Below are 15,663 nucleotides of genomic sequence, written 5' to 3'. Positions count from 1 at the left end.
AGTGTAACTGTGGACATTCTCATTATGGATATTTAATCCTCTCAAAGATGATAAACTTCTGGCCTCAGCAATATTACTACGGCATTAAGTTCCTCATGCTCACTGTGTGCTCTGCAAAGCAGCATTTCAGTTAAGGATTTTTATGCACATCATAGTCACTGTATGACCTACGCTATATTATTGTGAGAATAGGTCTCTCCTGTTCATCCTTTCTCTCCACTGTTCTTCGCATTGTTTGTAGGTTCATCTACAGGTAGATAGTCAGGAAAGTTGATCTGAAGTAAATGGATGTTTTAATTACATTTTAATGGATTAGTTTATCTACAATGTAAAAATAGATAAATTATACTACATTAAATCCCTGTTGGACATACACATTCAGAATGAAAATGGCCTTAATACAATTTAGCTCACTTTGCTTCCAAAGTAAATGGAGATAAACCAAATGAAAGCTGCTTATATTTTGAATAACAGTATTTACACAGTGATTCAATGTAATTCAACTCATCATTTTAGATTCCCATATCTTGTCACTTCAGTTTTTTTACCCCAAGTGTTCCCGTGTAAACAAGTCTTCAAATCATCATCTTTTTAAATCTCGCACCTCACTCACAATTTACATCCCTGACATCCAGTCATCTCTGCTGTTACGTGGATCCTTTCTATTTTAACATATCTTTTAGGGGTAGTATAACCAGGATGAAATAATTGAGATGATTAACAGTGTTTCCACCGTAAAGTCCATCACTACAATAATCTACGTACAATTGTGTATCTTCCTATTTAACACAAAAAACAGGCAAGACATTAGTTAACTCTGTGTGGATTAAGCATCTGAATTCTGAACTCATCACAATAGCTTCCTCAAGTCTTTTACTTTAAAAGCTCCCATTAATATGGATTCTAATGTAAACAACAAGAATTACTTTTCCTAAGAAATGCAAGAGTCTTGTCTGAGTCTGTTTCTGTCCAAATCAATGTTTAACAGTGTAAAAACTGTTAGTCTCAACAAAAGCAGCCCCATAGTCACACAAAATGAATGGACCGGTTTTAACTCCAACTTGCATGAACTGTGTCCACTTGTCCATAAAACCAGTGATACGTCCATTAGTAATGCCTGCAGGGAGCAGAGTTCATAAGTCCAGTAGGTTTAGGGTGAAGCTGCCCCGGACTGTGACTGCATCATCAGGGACCATACTGCACATAAATAAAAGTAATCCATTTTTCCAGTGTACTACGTCTGCTAAAACCAGCAATTTCAGGAGTGAATACTGGCTTCCTAACAACCGGAGGTCTTCCTCTTTAAAGCTTTAATTGATTGGAATAGCCCTGGATAAAATGGCTAACAGAGACGCATGGTGCTACGGGTGACACAGGGCAGGTTACTGCCTGAGTAGATGACACCAGGGAGGGTCGAAAAGGAAAGCCATTGAAGACAATAGGGGAGAACAGGCAAGCTGTCACACTTTGGGTTTCTGTTTCCTAAATCTGAATGCACCTGATTAGTTATCTTATCTGCTAAACACCTCCAACAACTGCAACAAGAGGATTCTGTGAATACGTACCCAACAGGAATGCCCATCGACAGACCTGCTGTAAACTTTACTGTAGTCCCTGGGTCCCTGGTCTGCAGTGAAACCTTGCTGGGGTACGTGTGTGCGTTTGTGTTTATTTTAAACAAGCATGCACATACAAGTAAAGATGATCACTTGCTGCCTCTTTGGTTAAAGGTCAGACCTACTCACATCTGTACTACAAGCATCTGTGAAGAACTAGCAAAACCACCACCTCACCATGATGTGGTGAGTTTCCAAGATTAAGGCCATTTTTTTCAAATTCTTCCGCTCTGCTTTTAACTTTACAGTTAAGGTCTTCCCATTAGAGCCCTATCCAAACTGATCCATCCCCAGACCATCAGATAGCTCAAGTATGTACTCTGCCACATCCATAAGGTCTAGGCATGGAGCTCTATGAAGCTTAGAAATAGATTCAAATTGGGTTTCATTTTACAATAGTATTATATGCTTCTTCATCTACCAGCAAACAGGCATTTCAGCCTTTTTGCACCCAAGAACAGACTTTCATACCACATTTTTGAAACTCACCTGCTTGGTAGGAAATGACCTTTAAAGAGAACTTGGCTAGGAAACAAATCAGAATTGAGCTGGGACTAACCAGGGTAAAGGTTGCTTATATCTGCAGATTACCCCTCTCTGCTTTTCTAATTCACTCACCATGCCTTATCTTTCCATTAATCTTTAATAAACCTTTTAGTTAATTCCCCAAACACATGCAATCTACATGACAGCAGGATACAGTGGACAGCAGGATACAGCAGCCCATGGATATGAGGAAATAGGCTGCAGAGGAATCAAAAGGAGGGGAAACTTTTAGGATTAAAAACCACCCAAACTGCAGGTTGGTAGAAAATGATGAGCAATCGGGAGAAAGCAGTGGTAAGGGGCAAACCACAGGGGAGGCGGGAGCTGTAAGGGTATTAGCGTTTCTCTGGTGGTTGGGTTCTTTTTCTCAATGAAGCCCTTTCCACTTCGGCTCCGTTTCGACAGAAACAGGCAATCCGAGTTCAAACTTGGAACCTCTGAAATGTGGAAAAGCCTCTCCAGGCTGACAACAAGGATATAACTAGATTAAAAGGTAAATGCAATTTAACCCACCCCAGCAGAAATAGTAATGAAACTATATAGCCTCTCAATATGATAAGTTTGGGGCTGAGGCTCTCAAGGGAAGAAAAGGTGTCTTGCAAACACAAACACAAAGAAACGTGCGAAAGCAAACTGCTAAATCAATGGATGAATTGTGACTTCTACCCTCCCTCCCTCCCACAGGGTGCTTGATAAGCTGCTGATTGCTTCTAAAATATCTACTACCAATGTTAGGAACTGATTAAGCAGCTTACAAAGCACTGGGGCTAATAGACAGGCCCACCAGGGAGACTGCAGCTCTGGAGTTAAGTAGCTTGCTTTTTTAATGGCTTGATTATTAAAGATGAGATAGCAGAACATGCTGAAAAGATGTGCAAACAGGTTTAGACCTCAGATGACTGGCCTTTCTATTTTATATATGGAATCATTTCTACCCTGTGACTTCCGTGTTTCCTGCAGTTCTGTAGTCTCCAGCTCTGAGGGACATCTGAACCTGAACTACCTCAACTTAAATGTGTAAACACCCATAACTGACTATGCGACCCATTATCCTGCAGAAAAGGCACCACCAAACAAGGGAAACATCAGTGGAATAAACTTAAAATAATGTGTTTTACACATCACTGACAATGGCATCAGAGTGCAAACACAGACATGCCCAGGTCAGCTAGCACATCTTACTCACTGCTCCCTCCATTGTGCATCCGAGTGGTGCAGCACATTCACCTTATATTCCCTGTCCTCTCTTTTCAGCTCTTTTTGCCAATTTCTTCTTGTTCAATCTGGTACGTAATAAAATTCTGCTGTTCGGGCAGATGTACTGCAAGGTGCTTGTTTAGTTCAATCAGTATGAATGCAAGGACATGTTTTGCTGGTATATTACCTCTTCTGTGGTCACATCTGCCATAGTAACATTGCATGGCTTAACTCTGTACGGCAGGCTTGCTGAGTTTTTTCTGTTGTTTTATTTGTATTTTTTTCCCCCCCTCTTATGGTACTGCCTAGCAGATTTTGTAAATAAGTGTGTTGCCCTAAGGACTGTACAAACTCATAAATTCCTGAATAACTATTCCTTCAAGCAAAGAAATAAATACTACTTGTCACTTGTACGCTGAGCCTTAGATGAGCCTTCATTGATCAGATGAAAAACTCCTCACAGCAAAGTTCTCTCTGCAGACTACGTTTTTCTTCTGCAGCCTCTTTCCAGCTCCATTTCAACACCGATGCTCTTGGCTTTCTCTCTCTCAACCCTAACTAATGCCCCATTTAACCTCTTTTTACATTAAACTATAAATCACAGAGATGGCTTGGAAGTAAAGCTATTTATGCTACTACTAGCTAAAAGGGGGACTGTACAGTTAGCACTGAAGACGAGAACAAGCTTGATGTGTAAGTTAAAGAAACTTACCTGCTGAAGGTCTGCAAGGGAATAAAGATGGATTTGCTGGAGAAGATACTCTCTGGGAAAGATCCTGGAAAAGAGAAAAAAGTGTGTGTCACGCCTTTTTGATGGGGAAACTCAAAAGATTTCCTCTCCCCACCAAGACTGCAGAATAATGACGCTAGAGACAGAGCTTGTCAGAAACTGGAATTATGTCACCCTGTAAGAACCAGCTACTTTTACAGCGTTCCTCACGGGCACACAGTTCCATAATAAGAACGAATGCTGTGCCAGTGTCATTCTCTAACTATCAGGTAAGCATGTACCATGACATTTAAAGCTATTGAAAGCTCATCCTGAGGACAGAAGGTGTTTCTTCAAACAATTAATCCGGTAACAAAACCAAGTAACTCAAACTACGCATCAGAAGTATTTCTTAGGTTTTTTAGTACAAGATTCCTGGTCTGCTAGAAAGCTATAAGAGTTAATTTCAGATGTGATTTATGGTTTTGTAACTGAAATAACTATATTGGGGAAAATGTCATGCAGATACATTTTTTCCAGATACTTTTCTTCCAGCAAAGCTGACTGACATCAGTTCCCTTTTGCATACAGAAATATATAGATTGGTATAGATTTTATAATGACTTATTTGAGAAAGGTATATTTTCCTTACATAAACCAAGGTTTCAGGCAAGACCATTGATTATCCACTGACAGACCTGTTCAGTAAAGCTAAATTACAGAACCCTGAACAGAGAAGAGATGTCCTAATTAAAGTGACTTGAAGTAAAATGAAAACCTAGGTTAAAGTAACATTAGAGAAAAATGAACCTTGTAAAGTAAGCAGATATTAGCAAGAAAAGTTTATGAAAACCTACGAATCTGCCATAAAGATGTCAGGAAGACGAAAAGTGCATCTAATTAAAATGTCTATCTTTGTGTGCACACACAGAGAAACAACTAGCTGACCAGCTTTATTTTCTATCTACACAGAACAAATGTCACACCACACAAAGGCATCATGATGAGTGGAGAATCGCATCACTCCTGCAAAAAACACAACCAAATATCTGAAGAGGTGCAACTATTTTACACTACCTGTTGCTTAGAGAAGAAATTGTGAACTCAGTTCCTACATTACAATCATGTAATTTTAACGCAATACAGAAATCAAATTCTTGACATTACTAAATGCTTGAACAAAGCTCTGGCAAAGACTGGTTTATAATGGTGGAACTGAACGGCAGTGAACAGAAAGACCACTGGACATGTTCAGAAAACCAAAAGGTACTGAAAGGACGATGTGAACTTACATGGTCATGATATGAGACTCATGAAAAAGTACACAGCAACTCAAAGAGATTTTTAGAAACTACGACAACGTAATTAGCTAAAACACAGGTCAGCAGGGATAACAGCACCAACTGCAACCTTTAACAGAACACTGAATCTAAGAAATAACGGAAGTACCCCTCTTCATTTTAGTCCATCAGTTGTCTTAAACAACTACCTTAAACTGATGCTTTCAAAGCTGTGTTCCAGGGACTTGGCCTTTTCACTGCAATTAAGGTGAGTGGTACAAAGTCTCATACTCCTTTTGTATGTTTGGAAAAAAAAAAATCTAAGTTTTACTGGTGTGGGAGGGGAAGAGTCCTGCAAGCAAGGCACTGACAACTGGGCACTGCCATCTGACGGCACTCTTCTGGAGCAGGACTGTGTCCTTGCTCCTTCTGACTCAACAAGCATGTATGCTCTACCCACCTAATTCTCAGCTGCAGTCTCACTGGGATACTGCATTTTCCGCTTTGAGTTATGTAGGCTACACCACTGCTCCTATTAGAAGTGACCATGTTTCAGTGGCTCTGCTGTATCACACCTTTGTAATACATTTGGCACAATGTTAAAGACCACTAGAAAACAATCAAATTCCAGGTATTAGACAATATATGACATTGGGATTCCTCATTTGCACATACACGATTTATTAAAAATGATTGCTAAGGAGTCAACTCTGAACAGCATTTTGAAGCCATTAGTATTTTTCAGTTCTGATACAATTTCTTCCATTAAAATTTCCCCATTACTCCTCCCGATCACACAGGCAGGCACTAAGCAGTGTGGTAGCTTTGCTAGGAACTGTATTATTTGCTGATGCCCTTACAGCAGTGCTAAGGAAAATAACTAGCTAATCAAAGATTTCCTTTTTCAGGAAATAACCTGAATAACCCATAAGGCAGAAACTGTCAATGACTAATATCGATGACTAACATCATGTTCCCCTGCCTTCAAGGATTGCATTTTATTTCCTGCAAGTTCTAACCCCTAATAAAAAGTGTGCAGATGAAAAGCAAACTCATGATCGAGGGACCTCCTTTATCAGGTGGTGTCAGCCAGCACAAGTCCTGGCGACAGTTATTCTTTCCCTGTACCTGCCCCCCTCCCTGAGGTATGTTAGCTTGCAGCAGCAGCCCTGCAGAGCCAGCACCCAACACTACTCCTCCCTTCCTTCCAAATCTATTTCCAGGAACAGAAGCAGGCACTGCCCTCCCAGTCTTATGCAAGACACATATATACATGCACATACCAGGCACTCAAGTGACAGGAGTGCTTATTTCTATTGCTATAGAAACTCTACACATTAAAAAACCCTCAGTAAGTAAGGATGGTCCAGCTTCAGATTTGCAGTCCTCCTACTGACTCAAAAAACCACAATTTGGTTGTGATGGGCAAGAGAAAAAAGCTGAGCAGACAGAGCTCCCACATTCAACAGCATTTACAAATTCCTTATTAAGCAACCGGACCAGTTCCTGTATGACTCCCAATACGTGTGGAGATGCAAAACACTCCCTTTGCCACCTGCCCACATCACCAAAGGTGGAGAGCACACAGGTCCATGAGTAGGAGATCACTGAAATCACCTTCAAGTAGGCAGCTCAGTCCCTGATCACTTAAAATATAAATGATGCACCTTCACCACACCTGTGGTGAGCTGAGCAGCTGTTTCAAAATCACATCTTGCTGTGCTGCATGTCTGCAATTAAGATCACCTCCAGAAAACTTCTATTAGTCCCATTTGGAAAGGAAAAATGAAACTTAACAGCTACCTGAATGTAACTTGTGAAGCCACCTCTCAAATACATTATTGCCAGTGTTGTCACTGGATGAGGAACAAAAATATAAGCAGCACCAGAACGTCAAATTCAAACACATTTTCTAAAAATCTCATGATAAAATGCAAGCAAATCAGTTGGGGCAGGAAATCCACACAGACCAAGCAAGAAAATGAATGACAGCTGGTTTCCAATAGCTTGCTTGTCTGCACAGGTTCTTTGAACCTAATAAGGTGGTGGCTTTATATAAAGTATTTTTCAGTAGGGGGCACACAGGACGAATTTAGCACCTCTTACTTCTCAGCCCAGACACTTCCTCTCGCATAATTAGTAGAAAGGTAATGGCTTTGCCATCTCCAGCCCTCTGTCAACTGCAACTGAAATTGGTCAAAGGAAGCCAAAGTCAGTAGAGTTCAGCAGGCGAGATGGGCTCACACAAACACCATGCCGTTGCGTTAGTGTCCAGACAAAGAAGTACTACGTGGCAACCAAATCAACCTAAAATCACAGTCATACCTACAAATCTGACACAGACCACAGAACAGGTTAAGACAACTACACTTAGAAACATTTCACTAGAAAACACATATTTACTTTCTGCACGAGATGGATCTTTGAGCGTGCTTGGGTTAATAGAAGGCCTTAATCCAAAAAGACCAAAACATCTGCTTGCATTTTATTTTTCCCTTGATATAAAGGTCCTTTACAAACACCAAATGGGAAATCTCTAATAAGTTATTTGAAAGCAAAATGAAAGACGTCAGTTTTGTAAATATTTCAATTGATGCGTTACAACAAATTGGATTTTTTATTTAAAGTTGTTCTATTAAAACCATTCAATAAACAGTGTCCTTTCAGTCAGATCTTAACACAGAAAAAACCTGGAGCAAGCTAGACAGAGGTCAAACACAAGATGTTAAGACTCATCACAGGAAAAACGCAAACCTCTGCTGCCTCAGAATGTGACCTGTGACCCTTGAGAGGCGAATGGTATCGAGTGCATGTCCACTAAAAGCACCTCCTAAGCTTTCACAGTTTGGAAACTCCCAAACCAGTTTCAACATCGATGCAAAACAGAACAGTTGTGAGTCACAGGGCTTCTGTGCTATAAACCCTGGCTACCAGTCAGGGTTAAGCCTGCAATGAACAAACCAAGTTCAATGCTAACCAGCCCTCCAGCTTTGCCAGTTCCTGTGAACAATGAAATCCAAAGTCCTGTTGGTTAAAGGTCTCTAAATTGCTTTATTGTTATGTGCTAGAAATAAAGCAATCAGTGCAAGCAGGGAAGAAACTCACCATCAGAGACTTTCAGTCCACCTAAAAGAGAGAACTGAGCATTCTTGGTTTGTGATTATTATTTCTTTTTGTTTGATACTTTGAAGCATAACCTTCAGGCAAGACAGAACCAGAAATTTCATCCCCTTTCGGGTGATCTTATCAAGTAAGTATTTGCACAAACAAAGGTTATCTTTTAGTGTCCTCCTGCAAACAGAACCACCGATAAGACTTTGCTTTTTGCATGTGGACAAAGTGCGTAGTCATGGTGCTTTGTTAGCACTAAGTAATTGCTCTGCATTTAAAGCCTGTTCATCATCAGCTCAGGTAATTTTTCTCCAATGGGTTAAATACCCTGACAGCTCTGCTAAAGCTACAACCAATTAATCTGCCCAAGCCTGACACTATAACCAAAGTACAAACGTGATAAGCAGAGCGAACTCTTCTTTTTACAGCGCAATCAAAAGAAACCAAGTTAGCTGGCAGGTGGGCACAACCAAGTCTCTTTTGTACCAAAACGCCTGTTGAAACCTAGGACGGGAGGGGAGCGGGGGGGGGAAGCTGGCACCGCGATTTCATGTGCCAGCCAGGAGTGTCTTGTTTGACCAGGCTGAGAATTGTATGACTGAGCTCTGACTCACGGGAGACGCAGATGCACCAGTCTAACACGCAGCCACACTCACACGTCCTCTCCACCCCTCTGAGGAAGCTGCTACACCCACAGCTGGCACAGCACCACAGGTACCCAGGCACCGGCACAGTTCATACCCTGGCACCGTGACTTACACCACCACCAATTTACTTTTACACTACTGCACCACGCTGCAAACTAAAGCAGCTGGAAGGCAAGCGCATGCTGCTTACTGCTGCTCCCACAGTTTTTCCGCCCCCTAGACACAGGGCAAGAGGATCTCTGATCCCACTGACAGGAGCTCACATCTTTCTGAGTTACTACTTGATTTTAAAAGTATGGAGGGGGATCAGCAAACTGCCAGCTACCCCAAATATATGTAGCAGGGTACATAACATCTCTTCCTAAGTTTTCTCTTGCAATTCATTTGACACGGAATCTGTTAATTTAAGGTAGATAACAGCACCAGAGGCGAGGGGGAAAGGTAGGATTTTTTCCAGTGTTGCTCATTCTTATAGTTTTAGTCAAGCTTTTGATTTTGTATTTCCTTGGAAATTAACAGAAGTATGTTGGGCGAGGAGAACCCCAACTTTCCAGCAGAAGTAAGTTACTCGAGTAAGTTGAGCCTTGGGAAACCCAACAACTTGGAAGTCAAAAAAGTAGTAATAAATTAACGAATTAAACCAAAACGCTACTTATTTAATTCATGTGGTATTATACCACATTAGTGATTTTTTTCTAATTCTATGGGTTTGGCTAAAAAAGCTTTTGTAAACCATTTCACATTCGTGAGGTACAAACACTCTTCTGGTTATGTTCTAGGAGCAGACATTCCCACATATTCTCAGTCCGCATTAAGTGCTAGAATTATTAGCAAGCGTGTCCAGGTAAGTTACTGTTTCATGTTGTTATGAAATTCCCCATGAGCACCCCTATGTTAAAACAGTTACTCTTATCATCCACCAGCAATCCTGAACGAGGACATAAACTTTCAGCTAAAATGCAGTACACATTAACTCTCCTCTGTGGTTACTTGAGCAAGGTTACGGTAACATTGTGAAAGACAAGAATTACTACATATCAAACTCAGGAATCAAGTACCGCTGTTACTAAAAGCAGGATGCAGAGAATTAGAGGCACACAGTTTCATTTTGAAATCAAAACAGCTTATAACTTGAAGTGAAGAGTAAGAAAATGCTCTCTTTTTGTCAGGCACTTCTGAACCCTTGCAGTTTGCTGCTGGAAGTTCTGATATAAAAACACAGTGATAAAAATGGCACAAGTCAGATTTAACATCGTGTCTAGATCTAATGGGAACCTCTTTTTAAATCATTATGTTTTTTTAAAGCAATCTAGTCTCAAAAAGTGAATGGAAACCACCATTTTGAAAGATGTCCAGTATTACTGATCTATTTGACAAGAAGATGCAAGTGTGCTCCTAGACCAGAAAATGCTAACATGAACTGAAAGACCCACCCGTCCTCTGGAAAATGTATTGTATATACCCTGGCATGCTCCTCAGCTGGATGTTTACCATGGTAGAACACTGGCTTGTGCTTTTAACCATCCCTTGGCTTGAACAGACAGCAGCACTGCCTCCACCCTGGCTGCTCTGGCACAGGTCTTGCTGCTCCAGCTCGGTTTGTTATCCCTAGTTGGAATGAAAGCTCAAAGTCCACCTTAACTCCATCCCCTAGAGCCTTAGCCAAACGCTTTTTAAGATGCTAACTTGCAAGGACCCTGCATACACAGCTACTTCTTCAAAAAGACACAAGAGCTGGTGCAAAGAGGTGGTCTGTTTCTAAGAGCCCCATCAACAGGCATGCTTTATTTCAGCTACCGCAATGACTACACACATGCAGCATCTATATAAAACAACAAATGGCTCGTGCCATCTCTGCATTTATTTTCTCACCTTTCATCACTTTAGGTTGTTGTTTGGTCTTAACACCGGATCCTCTCGGGATAGCCAGATACCCTCTTTGAATGAGTTTCTCTCTCACAGTCTTTCCAATCACCTGTGCAACAAATCTTCTTCTCTTGGTCTTGCCATTAACTCAGAGCCCTGGGTGCTATGAATCCACACCCTTCTGTTCCTTTCCTGCTTAAACTTTCTTTTTGCAGTCTACTGCTTTCACGAGATATGTCTTTGTTCTCCCACTTTAGGATTTTCCACTTTCCAAATGGCCTACGCATTGCTAAGAAAATGGAGGAAACAGTCTCCTTTGACAGTCTGAGCGTGACTTAATGACCTTCTCTTGTCCTTGGTCTGAAAGATGACATAGTCCCAGCTTCACATACGTGAGGTATTTGGTGGTATAGTGATTGCATAAGATCAATCAGGATTCCTGTGATGTGTTTAGACAGGCTCCCCAATTGCCACACAAATATTTTGAAAGTCATCTGCTCCTGTGTCAGAAGTGGTATGCCTAAGGCCCCACACTGTAGGCAATGACAGGACTCTGTTGTTCGGCGTTAACTGAATTTGGGCTTAGAATCATTCAGGTTGGAAAAGACACATCAGGTCCAACATTAACCCAGCACTGCCAGGTCCATCACTAAACCATGTCCCTAAGCAACACATCTGTGTGTTTTTTAAGCAATTGCAAGGATTCCTGGGCAGCTGTTTCAATGCTTGAACACCCTTTCAGTGAAAAAAATTTTCCTAGTATCCAATCTCAACATTTCCTGCTGTAACTTGAGGCTGTTTCCTCTTCCCCTATCACTTGTTACTTAGGAGAAGAGACCGACCCCCACCTGCCTACGACCTCCTTGTAGGTAGCTGTAGAGAGCAGTAAGGTTCCCCCTGAGCCTCCTCCTCTCCAGGCTGAACAACCCCAGTTCCCTCAGCTGCTCCTCATACGACTTGTGCTCCAGACCCCTCACCAGCTTTGTTGCCTGTCCCTGGACATGGTCCAGCACCTCAATGTCTTTCTTGAAGTGAGGAGCCCAAAACTGAACACGGTGTTCCAGGTGCAGCCTCAGGCTTGTTTTGCATCATGCTGACAGACTGCCAGGCTCAGCCAGGACCATACATCTGTGGCACTGGAGGTGTACGTTCAACCTCCTGCTGCAACAGCAAGCTCTAATTTGGTCTTCCTGTAAGATGCTAAGTAATGTATGCAGCACTGGTGTTTTGCTAGGGTAAAATTCATGTATTGCTGTTCTGGAGCTGGCAGACAACAGAGATGAGTAACAAGATGGAAGTTTTTCCATATAATTTCTCACCACCATTCAGAAGATTTACTTAAAGAGTGAGGGCACTGCAATGAGCACTAATGTATAGGGGAATGTGCTGCAGAACATTTACCTTGTGTCACTGCCATCTGTCTAAAATATCTGAGCTAGCAACACCTGAACTCCAAGTTTAGGTGTATAGCTGGCTGAGAGAGAAGAGAGCCCAGAGAGAGTTCCAAGGCTGACTTGGGTTAGCCTACCCTAGAGTAGATATGGAGGTGCCTGAAGATTGCTCAAAAAATCATTCTGACAGTTCCTTGACCTGAAAAGCCTTCAACCATGACAAGAACAGAGGAAAACAGGCTGTGGCATATGGACACACTGTTAGTCTGTCTTACGTCTAGAGATAAAAGGAAAAAAGCAAAACCAGAATAAAACTTGCAGATTTACAGAATAACCTCATTATTTAATGGACTTGGAGATTCTCACTCTTTCCCAGCTATCAGTTTTACTGGCTCCATCCTGCTTGTCTGTGCCATTCATTCATCATCCCTAATCTGCAGGTCTTGGTGGGACCTGTACAGCTCCACTTGCACTAATGTTAAGTTGGCTCTAGGTTTTGGTCTTGTATATTTCTGCCTGAATCCTGTCCACACAAGCAAGGCAACCAAAACAAGCAAGAACTTGTTGAGTAAAGACATCTGAGGCAAATTATGTCTGTTGCAATACTGAGGTGACAGCCACAGCAAATTGGGCGTAACAAGGTCCCTGGTAAAACAGGGAGCTCAGCAACAGGCTTGGAGTCTCAGCTAATGGCAGAGGAATGCTGCTGATTCGCACAGGTGGAGGGCCTTATTTCTCCTCCCAGCCGTGTTGGAGTTCCTTGCAAATATAAAAAGAACTTAGAATCCAGTGGAGCAATAGGTGAGAATAAATCATTATAACTGATGAAGACCACTTTTATTGTAAGCTTTCTAGCTACTTTCAGGATTTCTTCCACTTCTTTTCCTTTCTTCCTTCCTTTTTAATTCCTCTCTTTCTACTTAGTCACTTTCTTCTTCAAAGTTCACAATGTGGTTCAGCCCTGAGTTCTCTGCTAGATGCCAAGTTTCAAAGTTCCCAAGTACCTAATCCATGCACACGAAGCATTATAAATAACATTTCCACATTTATGCCAACTGGATCCTGAGCTAACCTGGTTTATAGCCATCTGGAATTCTTCAGAAAAAGTGACTTGCAAGCACTGTAAACAGTTTTGTCTTCCCGGAGGACACCAACAGTTTCCAACTTCATTCCCATCTTCATTTTGTGATCTGGGTTCAAGGGCAAGGTATAGATTTAAAGATGATGATAATGCAAATAGCATTAATAAAAGAAATCTCAGAGTGATCTGCTTTTCCCTAATAAGGCAGGCTCTATCAGTGTCCCAAAGGCAGCAAGGTGCCAATACAATTAATCAGACTGTTTTTAGTTCTCCCTAGACAGCAATATTAACAGTTTGTTTCAGTCTGTTTATATGGGTCTGACAGGTCTTCAAGATGCAGTGTTCACTTTCTTGTGATTAATAGTCATTCACATACTAAGGTAAAGACCAAGCAGAAAAAAGAATGTTTTTAGAGCAGGACTGATAACCAGATTCTCTCCCCCAGTCTTTCATTTCTAACTAGCAAACAGTACTAAATTTAGGAATGCTGTCTCACTGTACTGTTTTAACTCCTCCTTTTTTTGTAACTTGCCCACGTGATGAGCCAAAGGGAAATTTAAATCACGTATTTTCTTTGTTTAATTTTCAGCTGTGATCTATAAAGCAATCACATTGACAGTGAATGTCTGCACCGGGGATAACAGATGCAGAAAACAAAGCCATTGGGACTGTTTTGAGCAAGGAATAAATCCTGGGAAAAGAACTTTGCCTCCTTTCCATCTCTGCAGACTTCTTAGAGGAGATATGAGGGCACAACTGAGCACCAAACCCACCCTGACAGAGCCTTCACAGACCAAGAAGGAGCTAGAATCTAAGATGTGTTTTGTACATTCCTTCAGTGGCTTTCACAGCCCTTTTAACAAGTCCTACCAAACTGGAGATCCTTCCCCTAGTACAAAACCAAACTCTTCTTCGGCTGGGGTCCTCCTCTCCACCACAGAGAGCTTTACTTGAAGACAGTATGAAGGAACTCATGGATAAGAAAACGGACCATTGGACTACTTCCCAGTTTCCCCTTCTGCCATTCTGGGTGTTTCATTTTGATACAGGCAGGTTTTCCTCTCTCCTCCCTGCCCCAAGAGAAGACCATGGCACACATTTCTGTGCTAAATTTTCTCCATTCTCTCTTCTCTCCATTTTCTCAGCACTCGTCATCTGTCCTTTTTGGAAGCAGGTTTTGGGGCTCCCCTTTTGTCCTGTTTTCTTCATTAACTCTTAATTTCCTGAGATCCCTTCTCTCTTTGAATCTCCTCCTTCTCCTGGCTTTCCCTCATCCTTTGTCTCTAGTCCATTCATTTCTCTACTTAGGCCTCCTTTGATCTCTCTTCTTTCACTTTCTTACCCAAGTCCATTCAGTCTTGTGCCTCCTCCTGTCTATCTTAATCAGGGTGTTCTTTTCTTCAGCATTAATCAGAAAGCATAATTTCTTTTCTGCCATTTATTCTGAACAGCAGCCTTCACAAACCTTATTCCCCTTCTAGTTTTATTGCAATTGAAGAGGATGGCGCAGGAAAAGTTATTGTAGCTGAACAGCAAAAAAGCTCTGCAAGATAATACCATCCTCTAGAACAGAAGAAAAATAATCCCAGTTTTTAAAATGCTGTAACCTGCCCTATCAAATAACAGGAACTGGATAGTAAGACACAAACTCATAGTAACACACAATGTCCCTGCCACAAGAACTCAGTAGTGCTCTCCAGAAACCTGCTGCTGTATCCTTCTCTTAGTTGTTAAGAGGTAATTCATCAAAGCAGTGACATAGGTTATATACCAAATAGCATACTGTCTCACTCCTTACCTGGGATAAAGGCACTAGTGCAAGCCTCCTCTCCCTCCCAGAGAATTCAGGTCCCCCATCCCTAAAACCACCATGCTCAAAATACAGGCACTGTTACCACTTGCTTTCTTGCCCTTTGGCAGCTCATAATTTCAAAGCAGAGGCTTTCCTATTTGCAGTCTTGTCTTACGTACAAACTTGGGTATACAAATGCTTACAGATGCATTTACCATCAGGTCAGCTGCGTCTGCCTGAAGCCACTCACCTCACAGTACAGCATGGGCACAGACATCTCCCCCTCTCTTGAGGAGATCCACAACACAAGTAACTTGGCTTTTTTAAGGTCACAACTGTGGTTTGATGGTTTCAAGATTATTCATTTTTAGCTTGTTAGAAAAATGCAGCAGCAGCTGGATAGACTTAAGATACAGCCCTTTTAAAA

The 15,663-nt window shown here is 41.6% G+C and overlaps 1 protein-coding gene across 5 annotated transcripts in view; it reads right to left on the bottom strand.

Moving 5' to 3' along the window:
- PLEKHM3 (pleckstrin homology domain containing M3) overlaps positions 1-15,663 on the bottom strand; it is a 120,824-nt gene that overhangs the window by 54,866 nt on the left and 50,295 nt on the right. For all 5 annotated transcript variants that reach the window (XR_008733701.1, XM_027798772.2, XM_027798770.2 and 2 more), the window contains one exon: positions 4,072-4,135. Coding sequence is in view for 4 of the 5 variants with exons in the window: in XM_027798772.2 (XP_027654573.2) it covers positions 4,072-4,135 (64 nt within the window). In the remaining variant the exon portion in view is untranslated. The remainder of the gene's footprint in view (positions 1-4,071; positions 4,136-15,663) is intronic.

The sequence above is a fragment of the Falco cherrug genome, chromosome 8, assembly GCF_023634085.1.
Source record: "Falco cherrug isolate bFalChe1 chromosome 8, bFalChe1.pri, whole genome shotgun sequence".
In the NCBI taxonomy this organism is placed as follows: domain Eukaryota; kingdom Metazoa; phylum Chordata; class Aves; order Falconiformes; family Falconidae; genus Falco; species Falco cherrug.
The sequence above is the reverse complement of the archived record's forward strand: the minus strand, read 5'-3'. Positions and strand labels throughout refer to the sequence as shown.